General features: G+C 55.8%; 1 protein-coding gene across 5 annotated transcripts; it reads left to right on the top strand.

Annotated features, from left to right (window-relative positions):
* The first annotated feature begins 117 nt into the window (after nt 1-117).
* On the top strand, nt 118-9,346 carry DHX58 (DExH-box helicase 58). 5 transcript variants are annotated; one of them, XM_032617225.1, is made up of 13 exons: nt 118-169; nt 389-557; nt 768-969; nt 1,343-1,533; nt 3,109-3,222; nt 3,815-3,941; nt 4,123-4,314; nt 4,991-5,253; nt 5,795-5,944; nt 6,037-6,198; nt 6,882-7,072; nt 8,366-8,462; nt 8,758-9,346. In XM_032617225.1, exons 2-13 carry the CDS (start codon nt 390-392, stop codon nt 8,941-8,943), a joined length of 2,043 nt encoding a protein of 680 aa, XP_032473116.1. In that variant the 5' UTR covers nt 118-169; nt 389; the 3' UTR covers nt 8,944-9,346. The 5 variants fall into 5 exon arrangements, with proteins under 5 accessions (XP_032473116.1, XP_032473115.1, XP_032473117.1 ...); XM_032617224.1 differs by having other exon boundaries at nt 130-216; XM_032617226.1 differs by lacking the exon at nt 8,758-9,346 and adding an exon at nt 8,617-8,719 and having other exon boundaries at nt 130-216.
* The last annotated feature ends 9,857 nt before the right edge of the window (nt 9,347-19,203 follow it).

Here is a 19,203-nt window from a genome sequence, read left to right as displayed (position 1 = left end):
CATATCCCCCCACCCGGGCCCCCCAAAGCGCACAAAGTTTTTTCTGTGGCACAGCGAAGGGAGATTCCTAGGTTGATCTCTGCAGGGCTGGCTCCTCCCCTCAGTTTCAGTTTCCATTTCCTGCTCAGCGGAGCCCAGCAGCATCTGGGCTGAGCCGGCAGGGCTGCAGGTGAGACCCGGGCTACTCAGCCTTTCCCCTGCCCAGATCGGTTTCCGGTAGGTCCCACCGTTGCCCTGCCCCCTTCTCCCTCAAGCTGGATGGAGTCCGGGGCACAGGGAGTTCCCTACGCAAGACTGAGCTGGCCAGGAGTGGAGAGTGGCTCTGAGGGGTGCCGGGCCTGGGAGGGAGCCAGGAGGACCAGTGGTCTGAGCTCCCTGCCATTTCCAGAATGGAGCTGCGACCCTACCAGTGGGAGGTGATCATGCCTGCCCTGGAGGGCAAGAATATCATCATTTGGCTGCCCACGGGCTCCGGGAAGACCAGGGCAGCTGCTTATTTGGCCAAGAGGCATCTAGAGACAGTAGACGGAGCCAAGGTGGTTGTATTGGTCAACAGGGTGAGTGTCCTGCCCTCCCCCCAGCGGTGTCTCAACTCCTCGGGTGCCTCTCAGGACCCTCCGGAACTCCAAAGCGGCTGTGACGGTCTCTAAGCTCACCTGTCTTTTCACCCATTCCAGAACTCAGCCATGTCCTGGGGGTCACCTTACTCCCCCTATTCCCCACGCCCTGATCCAGCTTCCTCTCCGCATCTCATTCTCCACCCTCAGGTGCACCTGGTGACCCAGCATTGTGAGGAGTTCAGCAGCATGCTGGGCAAGCGCTGGGCCATTACAACCCTGAGTGGGGACATGGGGCCACGAGCGGGCTTTGGCCACGTGGCCCGGAGGCACGACCTGCTCATCTGCACGGCTGAGCTGCTGCAGAAGGCACTGACCAGCCTGGAGGAGGGGGAGCATGTGGAGCTCAACGGTGAGGGCTGGGGGCAGGGGGAAAGGGTGCACCCCTGAGGCCCCCTGCCTGCCAACCCCAGGACTCCTGTTCTAGCAAAGGTGTTGGGACATTTCATGGGATGAGGAGTTCCCCATTCACCAAACACCCCAGTAGAAACAGACCTGGCTAGAGTGCAGGGTCTTGGGCAAGTACCTTCCCCCAGCTGAGCCTCAGTTTACTAACCTGTAAAACGGAGGTAAATCGGCCCTGCCTGGCCCATTCTCTGGGGCCTAGCTGCAAGCTGTGAAGGGAGGAAGGAATTCTCAGATGAGTTGTGGGGACTACATGAGACAGCTTATGGGAGGAAGGGCTTTGCAAACTTAGGTAATAACCTTCTCTTGTGTGCCTCCAGCCTTCTCCCTGCTGGTGGTGGATGAGTGTCACCACACGCACAAAGACACCGTGTACAACGTCATCCTGAGCCGGTACCTGGAGCTTAAACTCCGGAGGACCCGGCCGCTGCCGCAGGTGCTGGGTCTCACAGCCTCGCCGGGCACTGGCGGGGCCTCCACGCTCGATGGGGCCATTGACCACATCCTGCAGGTCAGCTTGGCCCCTGTGACCCTCCCACCAGAAACCTCCCTAACCTGTCCTGCCTTACACCATGCCCATCAGCCCTCTCCAGACTCCCCCAGGCAGGGTTCAAGCCGCTTTCCCACCTAAGCTCCAGCCTCGAATGACTTCTTGTCGCACTTATTCTATCTCCCAAGTCCACTCTGGCTTACAAAGTCCCATGTGACCTAGGCCTTGCCTACCTCCCACCCTCATTTCCTGCGCCCTTCCCCTCACTCCCACGATTCTGGCCTTCTCTCTGTATCTTGAGCATGTCAGGCTTGTCGTGTCTCAGGACCTTTGCACTTGCCATTTCGTCTGCCCTGAATGCCTTTACCCTGCACTTTACTTGTCAGGCTCTTTCTTGTCATTCAGGGAGTAGCTTAAATGTCACGTCTTCAGAGTTCTCCCTGATCATCACTGCACTCTTTTTTTAAAAAAATTATTTAATTATTTATTTTTGGCTGCGTTGGGTCTTCATTGGTGCACATGGGCTTTCTCTAGTTCCGGTGAGCGAGGGCTACTCTTCGTTGCGGTGCGCGGGCTTCTCTTTGCAGTGGCTTCTCTTGTTGCGGAGCACAGGCTCTAGGCGCACGGGCTTCAGTAGTTGTGGCACGCAGGCTCAGTAGTTGTGATGCATAGGCTTAGTTGCTCTGCGGCAACTAGTGGGATCTTCCTGGACCAGGGATCAAACCCGTGTCCCCTGCATTGGCAGGCAGATTCTTAACCACAACGCCACCAGGGAAGTCCCACTGCACTCTTTCATATCATCCAGTTTTATTTTTTCAGAGCTCGTTAACACTACGTGAAATTCTCTCATTCTATTACTCTTTTTTTTTTAATTTTTTTTTTTTTTTTTTTTTTTGCGGTACGCGGGCCTCTCACTGTCGTGGCCTCTCCTGTTGGGGAGCACAGGCTCTGGACACGCAGGCTCAGCGGCCATGGCTCACGGGCCCAGCCGCTCCGCGGCATGTGGGATCCTCCCGGTCTGGGGCACGAACCCGCGTCCCCTGCATCAGCAGGCAGACTCTCAACCACGGCGTCACCAGGGAAGCTCTTAAATTTTAATTTTAATTTATTTATTTGGCTGCGTCAGGTCTTAGCTGCGGCACACGGGATCTTCGCTGCGGCATGCGGGATCTTTCATTGCAATGGGCAGGCTTCTTTCTAGTTATGGGGCACGGGCTCCAGAGGGCGCGGGCTCAGTAGTTGTGGCGTGCAGGCTTAACTGCCCTGCAGCATGTGGGATCTTAGTTGTGGGGCCAGGGATCGAACCCGTGTCCCCTGCACTGGAAGGCGGATTCTTAACCACTGTACCACCAGGGAAGTCCCTCATTCTGTTACTCTTTACTTGTTTATCACCTGTCTCCCCAACTCCAATGTAAGATGCTCTGTATCCCTGGTAACTAGAACAGCACTGGGCATAGAGAAGGAGGGCAATAGCTATTTGTTGAATACATGAGTCTCCACTCCCAATGGCCCTGCCTCAGCCCATCCTGCCCCAAAGCTCTGCCCATTGTCCCCACAGAACCCCCCATTCCAGTTAACCCCTCTCTGTTGCCCCAGCTCTGTGCCAACCTGGACACGTGGCGCATCATGTCACCCCAGGACTACCGCTCCCAGCTGCTGCACAGCCGCCAGCCCTGCAAACAGTACGACCTCTGCCACAGACGCACCCAGGTGCGTGGGGGGAGTGCCGTGGCAGGGGGTGGGGTCTGGTGTGAAGTTAGAGCACCTGGGCTTGAGCTCTGACTCCACCCTCACTAGCTCTGTGGTTTCAGGTTATTTGCTTTTGTCTCAGCCTCCATTTCCCCTTTTTGTGAAATGGGGCAGATACAGCCCATGCCCTCAGCCTGCTGTTTCGTTGGACTCAGATGCCACCGTGGGCATCTCTCAAAACCCTGGGCACGCTTTGCAAACCGTAAAGCTGGGGCACTTTGTGCTGAGGCTGTTCCAGGCTCTCTCCTGCGGTGCAGACACTGTCTGGTGTCTGCTGTGACAGGGCTGGACAAGGACTAGACATCACTGTGCTCAGGCCAGAAGTCAAGGATTCCGACGTAGCAGGAGCGGGGGGCGTGCAGGACCCCGACCTCTGCCTCCAGCCAGGACTCCTTTCACACCCCAGCCGGCCTCCCTCTGGGGCTCCCTCCTGTCCAGCTCCGATGTGCCGGCAGTAGCGGCGCAGCTTCACCCGGAGATCAGCGTCCCCTCTAGGTGCCCATTCCCACGATGTGTGTGGGAAGCCCCTCCCACCCTCACTCTTCTCGTCCAGGATCCGTTTGGCGACATGCTGAAGGAGCTCATGGACCAAATCCACGACCATCTGGAGATGCCCGAGTTGAGACGGGACTTCGGGACGCAGACCTACGAGCAACAAGTGGTGGAGCTGAGCCGGGATGGTGCGAGGGGCAGTTCTAGGGAAGGGGTCTGCGGCCGGGGCGGGCCGGGGCGGGGCCAGCCTGGGCGGAGCCTTTCGGCCCCCCGCCCCCGCCCCCCCCCCCCCCCCCCCCGTAGTCTAGGCGGAAGTGGGCCCTGGAGGGGCGTGGCCACTCAGGCCCTGCGAACCCTGCCCTCCCTCAGCGGCTGAGGCGGGGCTCCAGGAGCGGCGGGTGTACGCGCTTCACCTGCGTCGCTACAACGACGCACTGCTCATCCACGACACGGTCCGTGCGGTGGATGCCCTGGCCACTCTGCAGGATTTCTACGACAGGGAGCGCACCGCTAAGACCCAGATCCTGCGTGCCGAGCGCTGGCTGCTGGCGCTGTTTGATGGTGAGGCTCGCAACTGAACTAAAGGTCGGAGGCCAGCCACGACGCAGGTGCCAACGTGGGTGGGGAAGGTGCCAACGAGGGTACTGGGGCCCGAATTTTCTAACCAAAAGTCAAGGCCGTGGATATGACAAAAGATAACATGCCCTCATTTGTGAAGGTTTGCATAAATATAAAAACTAATTCATGTTTTTGACAGAGATTTTTAAAAAACCATTTAATTGGGACGGTCATTGAAGGTTTGGGATGTGTGGTACCTTTAAACTGGGAAAGTGAGGTAGTCAGAGGATGAAATGTAAGGCTAGAGGAGGCCTCGGCACAGGCTGGAGGGCAGGGATCTTTCTGAAGAGACCTGAGTTGAGTCAGACCCCAGGAGCAAAGATTAGCATGAAAATGTCCAGGGTCATCCTGGTAGCTGGGTTGAAGAGGGGTACTGGATGACGTATGTGAGCAAAGGATTCTACACTGTAGGCCCCCGACCTAAGGCTGGGCAGGCAGAGGGTATCCTTCAATGTGCTTTTGGTGCTGTTCAGGGGAATTAGGCAGGAGCAGGTGTCGTCAGGCACCCCCGGACCCCAAACTCCTGTAATCTTATCCCCATGAGTCCCCCACGTCCAACCCACGCCTTGCCCACCTCCAGACCTGAGTCCTGCGCTTCTGCTTTGGGCTTTTCTGGCAGACCACAAGAATAAGCTGGCCCACCTGGCAACTCGTGGCCCAGAGAACCCGAAACTGGAGGTGCTGGAAGAGATCCTGAAGAAGCAGTTCAGGAGCCCTGACAGCCCCCAGGGCATCATCTTCACCCGGACCCGCCAGAGCGCTCACTCCCTCCTGCTCTGGCTCCAGCAGCAGCCAGGCCTGCAGACAGTGGCCATCAGGCCCCAGCTGTTGATTGGGGCTGGGAACAGCAGCCAGCGCGCTCAGATGATCCCGATGACCCAGGTGTGGGTTCTGGGGAAAGGCGCTGAGGGTGGGGGGCTTCCCTAGTGGAGAAAGGGAAGGGACAGGATCTTCAGCACAGAGCAATGGGGGACTGATTAGCTCCAGGCAGAGGGCAGAGAGCTGGGGGGAAGAGGTAGACACTGAGATCCCCAGTGTTGAAGATTCCACCAATCTGGAGATCTCTGGGGGAAGAGAGGCAGAGGCTTGGGGATCTGCAGGGAGAGGCGAGTGATGTCCTCAGGACAGGGAATCAGGGGTCTGGGGTCCTTTGCATGAGAAGAATAGGTCCATGAGAGCTCCTAGAGTAGAGGGGCAGGGACCTTTAGGGACTCCTAAGGGAGACGGGGGTTAGATGGGTACCTGGGAAGATGAACAAGGTCCTGGGGCTACTTGAAGATAGAGGTGGGGATGCAGGGTTCCTAGGGAAAGGGGACAAGATTGTGAGTAAAAGGGCTAAACCAGGAGAGGCTGGGCTGGCAGGAAGATAGGCCTCAACCTACCTCATTTACCATCCTCTTTCTCCTCCCCCACTTCCCCCCAGAGGGACCAGCAAGAAGTGGTCCAGAAGTTCCGGACTGGTACCCTGAACCTCCTGGTGGCTACGAGTGTGGCAGAGGAGGGGCTGGACATCCCCCAGTGCAAGGTGGTGGTGCGCTATGGGCTCCTGACCAATGAGATCTCCATGGTCCAGGTGCCCAAAGCATCCCTCCCCAAAACAGCCCTCAAAGGATGCTGTGTGGGACCCCAGCCCCACTCAGGCCCCTCTGTTTTCTCTTTTCCCAGGCAAGGGGCCGTGCCCGGGCCAGCCAAAGTGTATACTCATTTGTGGCGGCCCAAGGTAGTCGGGAGCTGAAGCGGGAGCTGACCAATGAGGCGCTAGAGACTCTGATGGAACGGGCAGTAGCTGCTGTGCAGGAGATGGACCAGGCCAAGTACCAGGACAAGGTTTGTGGGCAGCCTGAGTACCCTACGGGGAAGGGGACTGAAGACGCTCTGCCTAGAAGGTCTCTGACTGCCACACACATACACTCCCCTGGTCCCCCTTCCTGAATGAAGGGAAAGGTAGAGGCTGGGGGTGGGGCTTCCAGGGAAGGCAATGGCTGTTCTCCAAAATGCCTTGGAAACAGGCCTTATCCAGGGCTTTGAATTTATCCTCATCACCAAATATTTTGTGTATCTGTGAGAGCCGCCTTACAGCCCTTCTGGAACCAGGCAGCAGGGAAACAAACAGACACATCCACAAAATAAGCCCAGAACCAGGGCTTAAGTCAGTTCCCCTGAGGCAGGGTCACTATCGTCCAGCCTTGTTCAGGCTGGTCCCTATTTACTCCTGTTGTCCCAGCATAATTATTAGTGATGCCCCATGTTAGATTAAAAGAAGCCACTTTGCACAAAATCCTCCAAAGAGGGAATAAAGATTCAGCAAAAAGACTTGCCTTCCTCTCATATTTTTTTCCACCCTATATTTTTTTCCACAGAGCTGCTTCTAAAAGTCCAGGGATGGTTGAGGAAGTCCCTTCTGGGTGCTAGTAATCTGAGGTCTTTGGGAGCCCTTTGTCCCCCTGGGAGCATTCCTGGGGTCAGGTCTCTCAGGCCCCAACCATGCCCCATGTCCCCTCCCACCCCAGATCCAGGCTCTGCAGCGGGCAGCCTTGGTCAAGCGGGCAGCCCAGGCGGCCCAGCGGGAGAGTCACCAGCACAAGTTCCTGGCAGAGCACGTGCGGCTCCTCTGTGTCAACTGCACGGTGCCCGTGGGCTATGGGAGTGACCTACGGAGGGTGGAGGGTACCCACCACGTCAATGTGAACCCCAACTTCTTGTGAGAACTGTAGAAGGGGCTGTCGGGATGGGAGGCGGGGAGAGAAGAAGGGTATGATGGGAGATGGAGAATCCTTCCCATCCAGACAGTGCTTTGAGGGTTTGGAAGGTTAAAGAGCATTTTAACAACTACCAAGTATGCATTTTCACGGTAGTCTGAGTAGACAGGTCTTATCATCACCCCACTTTACAGGTGAGGAAACAGAGGCTCAGAGAGGCTAAGTGACTTGCCCAAGCTCCCACAGCCCGTATGTGGTTGACCAAGAGCTGGGATTCAGGACGCCAAATGCTGAGGGGCCACAGACGGGCCCCCTGGTCCTACCTACTTTGTTTTTTAATATTTATTTATTTTTGGCCGCATTGGGTCTTAGTTGCGGCACTCAGGATCTTTCGTTGCAGTGTGTGGGTTCTTCGTTGTGGCGCGCGGGCTTCTCTCTAGTTGTGGCACGTGGGCTCATTAGCTGCAGCACATGGGCTCTGTAGTTGAGGAGCACGGGCTCAGTGCTTACGGCACCTGGGCCTAATTGCCCCGCAGCATGTGGGATCTTGGTTCCCCAACCAGGTGGTCCTACCTACTTTGAAGACGTCAAGAGGGGCTAGTTGTCCCTGAGCCATCCCCTCATCTTCCACCCTCTAGAGGGTAACCTTTCCCCATCCTCCATCCCTTCATTATTTATTAGGTACCTGCTATGCCAACGATCTTCACACAGGTTCTCTCATTTGAGGAGGTAGCATTTCAACTAGGACTTGTCTTGAAGGATGCACTGGGTTGGAATGTGAGATGAGGAGAGGCAGGGATGATGCAACGGGAATAATTCTGGTTGACTTGAGTGGAAGAGAGGGTGAAGGATGAGATTCTGAAGGAACACAGACTGGCCTGTGGAGGACCTTGGAGGTCGGGCTTGAAAGTTCAGCCTTTGTCCCGTAGGCAATGAGGAGTCTTGGAGGGATTTTGAGCAAGGGAATGTCAGGGTCAGATGTACGTTTGTAGAGGGTCACTCTGACAGTTGGTGGAAGGATGATGTGGGGTTGAGAGTAAGGATGGAATGGGATGGAAGGATGGGGCGGGGAGAGCTGTTGGGGGACTGTTGAAATCATCCAGGTGGGTAGTGCTGAGGCCTGAGCTTGGCAGAAGAAGGTGCCGTGGAGGCAGCGTAGGCAGAGTGTAACCTCTCGACAGGCAGGAAGGCCCAAGGCCCAGGCGCAGGCTCAGCAGGCAGGAGGGCATGAGATCTGGGGCTGGGGTTGGGGGGCGTGGTCCGTGAGGGCCGTGGCCACTCCCATTCTTCTCCAGGATCTACTGCAACATCTCCCAGGAGCCTGTGGTCATCAACAGAGTCTTCAAGGACTGGAGGCCTGGAGGTGTCATTAGCTGCAGGAACTGCGGGGAGGTAAGTGCTGGGGCCGTGGCCCTTAGCACGTCTTGAGAAGTCCTCAGTCTGAGAGAGGAAGCCCAGCCTCTGCCATCAGGGTGCCCTCACTGGGATGGGGGAGGCAGCCCTGCCCCAGGAGCTCCCAATCTGAGGAGTTCCACCCCTGTCTTAGGGAGCCCACAGTGTGATGGGGGAGATGGCTCTCAGGCTGAGGTGGGAGACATAGGCCCAGCATTCATGAACTCCAACCTGAGGAGAGAAGCCCAGTCTGAGGACAGAGATGCAGACCTGGTCATCTCTGTCCCACCCACAGGGCTGGGGTCTGCAGATGATCTACAAGTCGGTGAAGCTGCCAGTACTCAAAGTCCGCAGCTTGCTGCTGGAGACACCGCAAGGGCGGGTCCAGTCCAAGAAGTGGTCCCGCGTGCCCTTCACCGTGCCTGACTTTGACTACGTGCAGCAGTGTGCCCAGCACCTGGCCGACTTCTCCCTGGACTGACCATCTTGTCCCTGCAGTGCCCGCTGTAGCCTGCAGGGGGCGGGAGAATCCACAGCAGCCACCATCTCCCGGGCAAAGCCTGGGTCCAGCCCCTGCCTCCCGAGTCACCAGCTCCAGGCTCCCGGCTGACCAGCCACAGAGGCACCCTGGGCACCCAGGCTGGCTTGGACTCCCACACTGAGGAAGCAGCTGGAGAGCCACAGCTCATCCCAGACCCCCCTTACACATACACAGACACCTTCGTATGCAATGGATGGAGCTGGTGGGGGGAAACTGAGGCAGAGGAATGTCCCCACTGTACTAGGCATCGCCAGTTTCCCTTGGCTTCAACATTCCTTCCCTGCCAAGGCCACTTGTAGGCTTTGAGATTCTCCATAAATTAAAAATAAAGAAGTAGAACTCATGTAGAAAATGGGTGGTATTTTTAAAACAGATGTGTTGAGGTATAACTGACATAACTGTACATATTTATGGTGTGCATTTTAAGTTTAACGTGTGTATGCGCTTCCACAATCAAGATAATGAACATCACCATCACCCTCAAAACTTCCTTGCTCCCAACGTAATCCTCTTCCCCTTCCCCATCCACCAATCTGCTTTGTGCTGTATTTCTCTCTTTTTTTAGTTAGTTTTGTTTTAATTAATTAATTTATGTTTTGGCTGTGTCAGGTCTTGGTTACGGCATGCGGGTTTCTTTCTAGTTGTGGCACGTGGGCTTCTCTCTAGTCGTGGCTTAACTGCCCGTGACGCGTGGGATCTTAGTTCCCCGACCAGAGATCGAACCTGCGTCCCCTGCATTGGAAGGCAGATTCTTAACCGGTGGACCACCAGGGAAGTCCCTGTGCTGTATTTCTAATGTTCAAAGCTTTTTTAAAAAAAATTTTTTTAACACCCCTCTTTATGGCTATCATGTAACCTTGATTTGGAGAGAGCATCAAAAGTCTAAATTTGAGATCCACTGAGAATGTGAGGCCTTTCTGCCTCCTCCACCCCATAATAGGCTCACACCCCAGTGCCCCGCTCTCCATCCTCTCCTAACCCCCAGGTCATCTCCCCTGGGCCGAGGAGAGGCTGAGATCCAGGATTTGAGGGGTAGGGCTCAGGTAGGCATGGGGGGTGGGAAAAGTTGTAAAGGCCTAAATTTTCTGTTCTCGTTTTAACAAGAAAGGAAGAAAAAGAAAGGCAAGATCTAGGTTGATTCTTCAGGGAAAGGGCTATTTCTGTAGTGAGCAGCCCAGCAGGCAGAAGTCACCTTCAAGAGGAAGGGAGGGGGCTAGGGCAGAGATTTGAGAGCAGGATGGCAGTCCTTCCTGCCATCTAACCTCCTTCCCTCTGGCTACATCCCTGGTCCTGCCTAAGGGTAGATGGGAAATAATGTGCACTCCCTTCTCCCAGCATCTTTCTTCATCTTCTGATTGAAGGCTGACATTTCAGTACCAGTCTTTTTGGCCTCCACTCCCCCAGAGAGTGTACCCCTCTTTCCTAGGGCCTCTCTTCCTGCTATTCTCCATGGCTCCAGGAGTCACCCTTCTCCTCCCATCTCTGCCTCCCGGGGCCCCTTCTTCTGCCCCTCTGCTCCCCACTTCACCTTCACTTGTGATCTCTTCTGCCAGCAACGTGCCTTTTACAGGTCAATAAAATTAGCGACTGGGGGCAGAGGGAGGGGGGCAGGGGCCCAGGGGTGCTAAGCTCAATGGCCTTGAGTGTGGCTGGATGCACGGAGTCCAGATGCCTGTCATTCCAGGGCTAAACAGTGACAGCTGAGGGACCTGAGCTGGTGTTGAGGGCAGGGGTGGGGGTGGCGTGGGGTGTGTGTGTGTGTGTGTATGTGGCTGTGTTGCTGGGAGAGAGATGGACTGAGGATAAAGATGACCTGGGTACCTAATGGTCCCCTCGGTGGCCTGAGCCCCTACACAGCTGACCCCTGGATGGGGGGGCCCTGACTTTAGAGGACGTGTCCTATCGCGCACCCACCTTGCCAGGCTGGGAGAGCTTTCCTGAGCTCAGATGGAAGGGGGAACGCAGACGAGGAGGGGTTCCCGGGCTTGCTTCTTCGTGTGAGGGGGTCTTCATGTGGAGCCACTGCCTCCTGGGCACTTGGGTAAGGCTGCCTGAAGGAGGGCACTTCATGAGGTCCTCAGGACCCAGGAATCCTAACTCCCAGCCCTCAGAATAGCTAGAGCTCCAGAGCCTCCCTAGTGGCCCGGATGCTCCCCCCCTTTATGCCCACCTGAATAAACCGGCCCGCTCCTCCCCGCGGAGACTCGGGGAGGGGCTCGGCCGCCGCTCCCTCAGGCCCCGCCCCCGCCCCGGCCCCGCCTCCGCCTCGGCAAGCGCGAAGCCGCTGCGCTACGGAGCGCGGTGAGAGCAGGTGGCCGCGGCGGGCTCGTCCGTGCCCCGCAGGTAAGTCAGCGACGCAGGCTGGTCCACGCTGAGGACCTCGAGGGCAGTGCGGGAGAACAAGGCAGCCCCTTCCACCTGTCCTGTGGCCTCGCCTCAAAACTGGGGGACCCCAAGGGTCAGGGAGGATATCCCTATTGGCTCTAAGCACTGATGCTGGGCATCTAGGTAGCGGGTGAGACTAAACTCTGGAGAAGTTTAGAGGGTCACGGCTGGCTTTCCTTGATGCCGAGGCAGGCTGTGAGGGACAGAAAAGGACAGAGCCGGACCTGAGGCACGCAGCTTTCTGGAGGAGAGCAGGTTACGGGTGGTGACTGCGGGGCTCCGGGTAAGGAACCTCACTGACTCAGAGTGCCCCGTGCCTCATTCAGTGCATCCTACTCCCTCCTCCCACGTAGGGGGTGATGGGGTGACCCAAACGGCCTCTGAGGGAAAATGCGGTAAGAGACACTGCATACCTGAGTTGGAGCCTGGGTTTTCTGGTGTGCCCCAGGGCACCTGCATCACTTCTTTACACCCTGGAAACAGATGTGTGGGGGTGAAGGGGAAGAGGGAGCAGGGGCTGGTCCAGATGGCCTGGGGAACCCAGAGAGCCTGGGGACTGAATAGATCTTCTCTGCGTCCATGTCCCAGAGCCAGATGGGGGAGGTGATCACAGAAGTGGGCGTTATTGTAGACGCGGGTGCATTTGCACCTTCTGTGTTGGGATTTGGGCTGTAGGGAAGGGGTCCTGCCTCCTAGGACCTCAAGGAAGGCTTCCTGGAAGGGGAGGTCCTGAGTTGACAGCTCAGATGGGATGCTTAGAGCTCTGAGCCACAAAGGAGAGTCAGACTTTGGGCCTAGCTACTGTGTTAGGGTAGAGCAGAGGACCCCAGATAGTAGAATGGAGGGAGGTCAGGATGCTTCTGTCTGGATCCAGCCAGCACCCCATGGACCTTCTAGAGATCATCACAAGCCAACAGACAGACCAAGACCCAACTCAGGTGGCGGGGCTTTCTGTGTCTGTCTAGTTTCCCCATTCCATCGTCTCCTCTCACCACATACACTGTCACTGTCAGGAAGTTCTCTCTCATATCTGACCTTCACCCCTTCTGCTTCTGTGCCAGCTTCTTGCTTCTGGGAGGCAATGTGCTATGGTGGAAAGAGTGGGGACTCTGGGGTCACTTAGACTTGGGTTCTGTCACCTCTACCTACTGTGTGACCTTAGGCGAGTTAGTTCACCTATGAGTTCGCTTCCCCACCTGTAAAATGGGGATAATAATAGAACCCACCTCACAGGGTGGCTGCAAGGATTAAATGAGAATGTGGACATAGAGTGCTTATGCTTAGCAAAGCGCCTGGCGCCTGGTGAGGGCTCCACAAGTGCAAGTGTCCCCTCCTGCGTAGGACAGCAAAGCCGATCTGCCAGGGGTAGGGGTGGGGTTGGAAATTCTTTTTGAAACTTGGCCAGAGAGAGCCGCGCCCTTCACCCCCACCCCCACCCAGCCCCTGCTGCTCCCTGGATCTTGACCGGGTCTGTCTGGGCTGCCCAGGTCCCCTCACCACCTTCTCCTTAGTCACCCTGTTTTTTGTCTCCAGGGTGAGAAGACGGGGCAGGGACCAGCAGCAACCCACTTGGGGAGGGCTGTGCCTCAGGGGAGCAAACTGGCTTAGAGACCCAACCAAAAAAAAAAAAAAAAAAAAAAAAAAAACCCCGTTGTCATCACCTCTCTGCCCTCCCCACATCCAGAAATCCGCAAGTTGGGATCAAGCTGCACTAAATTTTTCCAGGAAGATAAATAATACAAGTGACTGAAAGTCCTGTTTGGGGATTGTCCAAGCTGCCCTCCAATGGAAAGACAGCTCCCGTTCCTGGCCCGAGTTCTGGAGGCTGCCAGGGAAGTCTGGGTCTAATGAGCGCCCTTAAACCTGGGCGAGGGAGGGGTGGCCCATACCCTGGCTGGGTGCTTTCAAGGTCTCTGCTCTGGCCCTCCTCTTGCCATCCCTCTCCCTGTCGGGTGAGGAGTAGTCAGCAGGGCCAAGGGGATGAGCCTGGGTATCCCCTTCAAGACCACATGCGCCGTACCTGTGACTCCGGAGGTCCCTGCCCAGAAGGTCGCCGGCTTGCTCCCAGCACATGCAAGCCTCTTCCCTGGGCCTGTTCTCCTCAGGGCAGGTCATGCCACTAGTGTGTGCACCCCTAGACCTGAAGGACACCTGAAGATGGCTAAGGGACAGCTGTTTGCAGGGCATGAAGATGGAACCAGGATGTGAGTTGAGGCTGGGTGTCGACCTCCATGCCTATGAGTCCCTTGCAGTGTAGAAAGGAGCTGGCAGTAGGAAGGGGGGCTGCTGGCGGGGTGCAGGGTGGGAGTGGAGCTGTCTCTCCCTATACAGAGTTATTCTGCAAAACTCCCAGGAGTCAGAGGCATCTAAATTGGAAACTGGTCTTCCAGGACATTATGAAAGTGTATTTGTCAAGGTGGGAGGTTAGAACTTATTTTTTTATTTTATTTGGTTTGATTTTGGGCCGCACCACGCAGCTTGCAGGATCTTATTTCCCCAACCAGGGATCAGACCCGGGCCCTGGCAGTGAGACCGCTGAGTCCTAACCATTGGACCGCCAGGGAATTCCCTGAACATATTTTAATTAGCAGTTTACTAGCTCGATTTATAACTTTTAAATATTTAGACATGGGCAGGTGGGCCCCTATTTGTCCTCCTGCTCCAGGCCCTGCAAATGTTAGAGGTGGGCCTGGCAGCATCTGTGACCGAAACCGCTATGTGGTGAATTCCCTTCCTGCTCTCTCTGTCTCCCAATAGCACCCCTGTAAAACTGGGCTTAGGACACGCCCACCTGGACCAGGAAGGAGTTGCAAGGTGAAATGAAGACTGTCAGCTGCCACCGACAAGCAGTCCCCCCTTGGGCCTGCTGACCTCATTCTCCATGCCAAAACTGGGACATTTAAAAAATGTCCTGTGATGCTTAAGAGGGAAGGGATGAGAGGGAGAGAGGTTGCTAATCTCCTGACTGTAGGGCGGGTGTGGGCACTCACTGGACCCAAGGAGCAAGCAGGGAGTTCAGTGGGGCTGCAGCAGCAGGAGGGATGGAAGTCAGACTGGAGCAACATCAGGGCTGGACCATTTCTCCAGCTGCCCTTCTCAGAGGGCGTGGGGCCCGCAGCCAAGAAGGGGGCCGTGTGTCTGGAATGTGGGTCCTCCTCTAAGTTTGGATGAGGAAGAGTGTGGGGGCCAGCTGGCCAGGCAGTGGGGGTCATCCCCAGCCGGAAGGAAGGGCACGTTGGTCTCGACTGTAGCTGAGTGCCCTGTGGTACCCGAACACACCGTCTGTTCAGAACAAGAGGCGCGCAGCCTTCTCGTGGCCGCCTCTGACTCACTCACGGATCCTGATTGGGCTGCTTGAGGATCAAACCTGCTGCCTTGGCCTCTTAGCGCTGTGAAGCGCTTGGTCGAACCGGACACACACACACACTCGCATTCAGACACACACCCAGGCAAGCATGCCCACCTACACTAACCCACAGACGTCACTGAACGGTGGCGCACCCCTAATCACCACTGCAAGTGCAATCCGAGACACAGGTCCCCCGCGGACCCATCCTGACACGTGCATTACACCAACTCCTTTGCCTTCATTACAATTCACATTCCCTCTCCCCTATTGGTGACTTCTCTTTCACCTTGGGTGACCCACCAGCTCCAGTGGCCAGGGCTTGGCTTACTTGAGGGTGGTTGGGGGCCAGATGCCTGCAGGGGTTCGGCGTTAGGGACAGGAGGCAGCCATGCCGCCCTCCTGGGACTCCCTGCAAACCCCGCCAGGCTCAACAATCGGCCCCTCTGTTCCCCCGCGGCTCGCAGGGAGTGTCTCCAGGTCCCTGTGTAGTTCTGGAAGCCTCTCAGCCTGTACGGGTGTCTGTCCCTGTGTCCCGTGTGCTCTCTGGGCGGCCCTCCCCCTGCTCCTGTGCCTGTCATTTTCTGTCCTTCTCTGAGTCTCTCTTTTTCTGTGTGTCTTTCTTTGTTCCTCTCCCCTTTTCTCTGTACATCTGTCTCTGTCTCTCTTAGTCTCTTTCTGTGTGTGGCTCTGCCCTTCCGTCTGTCTCTCTGGCACGGACACATGTCACCTCACTCTCAATCTCCTTCCTTGTCCCTTGGCTCTGTGTCTCTGATCGTGTGGTGTCTCACTAGCTCATCTTTCTGTGTCTGTTTTTCTTTGCCTCCCCCCATCTTTGCCGCTAAGTCTAGGTCTCTGACTCTCCGGTCTCTTTTCCTCTCATGAGGCGTCCCAGGGAACAGGACAGCCAGGTGTCTCTGAGTGCAGAAAAAGGTGATAAAGCATCCAACCCCAGGCACTGCCATCACCTCTGGCCCCTCCAACTGCCAGGAGGGGGGAGGACTATCAGGTTCTGGGGAGGACGGAAGTCGGCCCACCCGCCCCAGCTCCTCTGTTGAGAACTTGAGAATTTGGGGGCTTTGGCTCCAGACAGAAATACTCTGCATCTTCTTCTGCAACAAGGCCCCGGCTCACAGGCCTGGGAGCAGGGCTGGGGGTTCAGAGTGACGAGGGAGAGAGCCCCTTGTCTGTGGCCTTGAGCCGAGGGAAAGGTCTTGGGGGCTACGAGTCTTCCTCAGAAGCGTCACTGACCAGAAGCGTCACTGACCACTGACGCTTTTCTTTTTCCTCGAAGCAGCCCAGCTCAGCGCGCCCACCCCAGGCCCCAGTGGATCCAAACCACCACTGCGCTCCCCGCCCTGTTCCAAACATTTCTGCCAACTGCCCCAGGGCCGCGGGGCCTGTTCAAACAGCCTCCCTGCCCTCTCCTCCAGCCTCCCCACTTCAGGGGGCCTCTCCTCACTGCCACGGCTTCTTGGCTTCTCTTACAGGAGCGGCTGTGTTGGCTGTTTGTTTATTTGACTAAGGTTTCCTTGGGTGGGGTGAGGACCGACTCCATAGGTGCTTTCTTCCCCCACTTCAGATGCCCAGGCCAGAGGCCAGGCCGGGCCCTGCCACGCTCCAGCCGCCCTCACTGCCCTCCCCCAGCACCCCCATCAGCCTCTCCTACCTCCCCAGGCCCCAGACATCTCTACCCTCCTGATCTCAGGTCTGTTGGTTCCTACATCTGATGCCAGCGACCCCCTTCCCACTGGCCGGGCAGGAGAGGGAGCTATGACACAGCCCTGCAACCCCCATTCCTCACCTGGGGTTGGCGGAAATACCCTGAGAAGGTGTTGGGAACTGGATCCCTTGGGTTCTCTGGGGGTTCCCAAAGAGAAACACATGGGGTGTAGTTTTCAGAATGTGGGAGAAGTCTGCCCACCTGCCTACCCACCCTCACTGGCTGAGCTTGGAGCCAGCGGTAGAACAAGACTTCAGTGGAGGAATATTTCTCTAGTGGGTTTGGGGCCCTTCCCAGGATTCATCCCAGAACGATCTCCCTCGGACCCCAAGGGTTATTCTGTCCCTGGATTTTGTATGGTACTGTATTGTGTACGGAACTGCCACATCCCACCCTATGAAACCTGGAGAGGTCATGAAGTCCCCATCCAGGCAGATGTGGACTCGACGCCAGGTCTCCTCATTCCCCACAGCTAGGCCTCCTCCCCGGGCTGAGCCAGAACTGCTCTGTGGGCAAAAAGGAGCCCAGGCTGACTTGGCACTCCCTGCATCTCACCCTCACCCACGCCTCCTCCATCTTCATGGGCTGCAATGGAGACTCCCGTGTCTCCAGCTGGGAAGGGAGTGTAGGGGCACGAGTCTTGTGACCTTGTTCTGAGATCTGCTGTCCTAGTTAGCGGCTTCCTGAGCGGAGAGGGACACGAGAAGCTTTTAGAGATGGTTGCAACCATCTGGGTGCTAATTAAGAATGCGACTGTCCCTAGGTTGAGGCCGGGGACAGCTATTCCGGGGCTGTGGGATGAGGTGTGGGAGCAGAGAGGCCAGAGGGGGGATCAGGAAGTTTCCCCAAATAGCCTGGCCAACAGCCAAATGTGGGAGCCAGGCCTGGGGGGGGGCAGGGTGCCTAGCCCAGCTGGGGTGGGGGTGGGGCAGCTGGCCAGTTGGCACATGGGCTTGGACCTTGGGAGGCTGGGCAAGGGGCAGAAATGAAGCAGAACTGGTACTGTCCCCTCCTTTCTGCTGAAATGGGCTTCTCCAGAACCTGGTGTCATGAGTAAGAGGGGGTTAGAGGTGGAAGACTGTTCCCTTGCCCTGTCTCTTTACTCTCCCGGGGCTTTTGTAAGCCCTAACCCATCCCCTCGCCCCTCACCCTGGTGCTACTGATTTATTCATTCATTCAACAAATATTTATTGGGACTCCCCTGGCGGTCCAGTGGTTAAGAATCCACACTTCCATTGCCGGGGGCACGGGTTCGATCCCTGGTTGGGGAACTGAGATCTTGTAAGCCGTGTGGCACAATCAAACAAACAACTATTTATTGAGCACCTACTATGTGTTACAATTTGGTAGGCCCTGCCCTGGGAATTCAAGGAGGAATAAGACAGGGGGAATAAGAGAGCACATGAGGAGGCAGGAACGACATCTGCCTTAAAGAGGGCAGGGAAGGAAGGCCTCTCAACTGTATTTCAGCAGCAGCCATGAGAAAGAGAGGTAGGAGCCAGGGGGAAAAGAGCGCTGCAGGCAGTAAGAAAAGGTTCTGAGACCCTCCGGGGTGAGGGAGAGCTTGCTGTGCTCCGGGCAGAGAAAGAGCCCAGTGTGGCTGGAGTATCATAAGAAAGGCAGGGAGGGGTACGAAAACAGATCCGAGGGGCTCAGGATATTTTGACCTGGACATTTTGACCCAAAGGATGTTTTGAATGCAAACATTTTAAATCAAAACATACCAACACTGAAGACTTTTAGAAAGTGTTTTCCAGTTTGAACCCTATTCATCCAGCTTAACTCCTTGATCAGATTTTTCCATTTTTCCCCTACAATAAACAAATTTCCTTTTTTTTTCCATTCTATTTTAACTTTACTGAAATTATTTTCGCTGGCATCGATTCTGCGTAGATTTTGCCACCGAGATTTGATTCACTGATCAATTTCACAACGATCAAAGACCCCTAGCCCTAGTCTCTGCCATCGCGTGAGTGACTGGGTAAACTCCAATTCTGGAAGATTCAAATGTAAAAAGAGATTTGTGGTCAAGATTAGATTCCTGTGTCCACTTTAGTCAATAACGAGTCTTCCTGTATCTGGTTCCTAGCTGTCACCAGTGTTACTTCTACCAGCTGTAGCCTTAGGTGGAGAGTTGCATTTATATCTCAGTTAATCTGTGGGCAGGATGGTGGGTTGCAGAGGAGAAGGGTTTTGGGGAGACGGGTAGGGGCCAGATCTTCCAGGTGGTAAGGATTCTCTTAAAGTGAAGGAGGGACTTCCCTGGTGGTCCAGCGGCTGGGACTCTGCGCTTTCACTGCCACGGCCCAGGTTCAATCCCTGGTGGGGGAACTGAGATCCCGCAAGCCGCAGAGTGCGGCCAAAAAAAAAAAAAAAAAAAAAAAAAAAAAATATAATAAGATAAAAATCAGGGAGTTCCCTGGTGGCACAGTGGTTGAGAATCCGCCTGCCAATGCAGGGGACACAGGTTCAAGCCCTGGTCCGGGAAGATCCCACATGCCGCGGAGCAACTCAGCCCATGTGCCACAACTACTGAGCCTGCATTCTACAGCCCGTAAGCCACAACTGCGGGGCCCTCATGCCTAGAGCCTGTGCTCCGCAGCAAAAGTAACCCCCACTCACCGCAACTAGAGAAGCCCACGCGCAGCAAAGAAGACCCAATGCAGACAAATAAATAAATAAGTAAATAAGTTTTTTAAAATAAAAATCAGATTTGATATTTAAAAAATAATAATAATAAAATAAA

Source organism: Phocoena sinus, chromosome 20 (genome assembly GCF_008692025.1).
Source record: "Phocoena sinus isolate mPhoSin1 chromosome 20, mPhoSin1.pri, whole genome shotgun sequence".
Taxonomy (NCBI): Eukaryota; Metazoa; Chordata; class Mammalia; order Artiodactyla; family Phocoenidae; genus Phocoena; species Phocoena sinus.
Note: the sequence above shows the minus strand (reverse complement) of the source record. Positions and strands in the feature narration are given on the sequence as shown.

Excerpts from the sequence above, each read along its gene's own strand:
- DHX58 (XM_032617225.1), top strand. The coding sequence starts at position 390 with ATGGAGCTGCGACCCTACCAGTGGGAGGTGATCATGCCTGCCCTGGAG. Across the intron at positions 1,534-3,108 it reads CCATTGACCACATCCTGCAG|CTCTGTGCCAACCTGGACAC; the intron begins GTCAGCTTGGCC and ends CTGTTGCCCCAG. Across the intron at positions 8,463-8,757 it reads GCTGCAGGAACTGCGGGGAG|GGCTGGGGTCTGCAGATGAT; the intron begins GTAAGTGCTGGG and ends TCCCACCCACAG.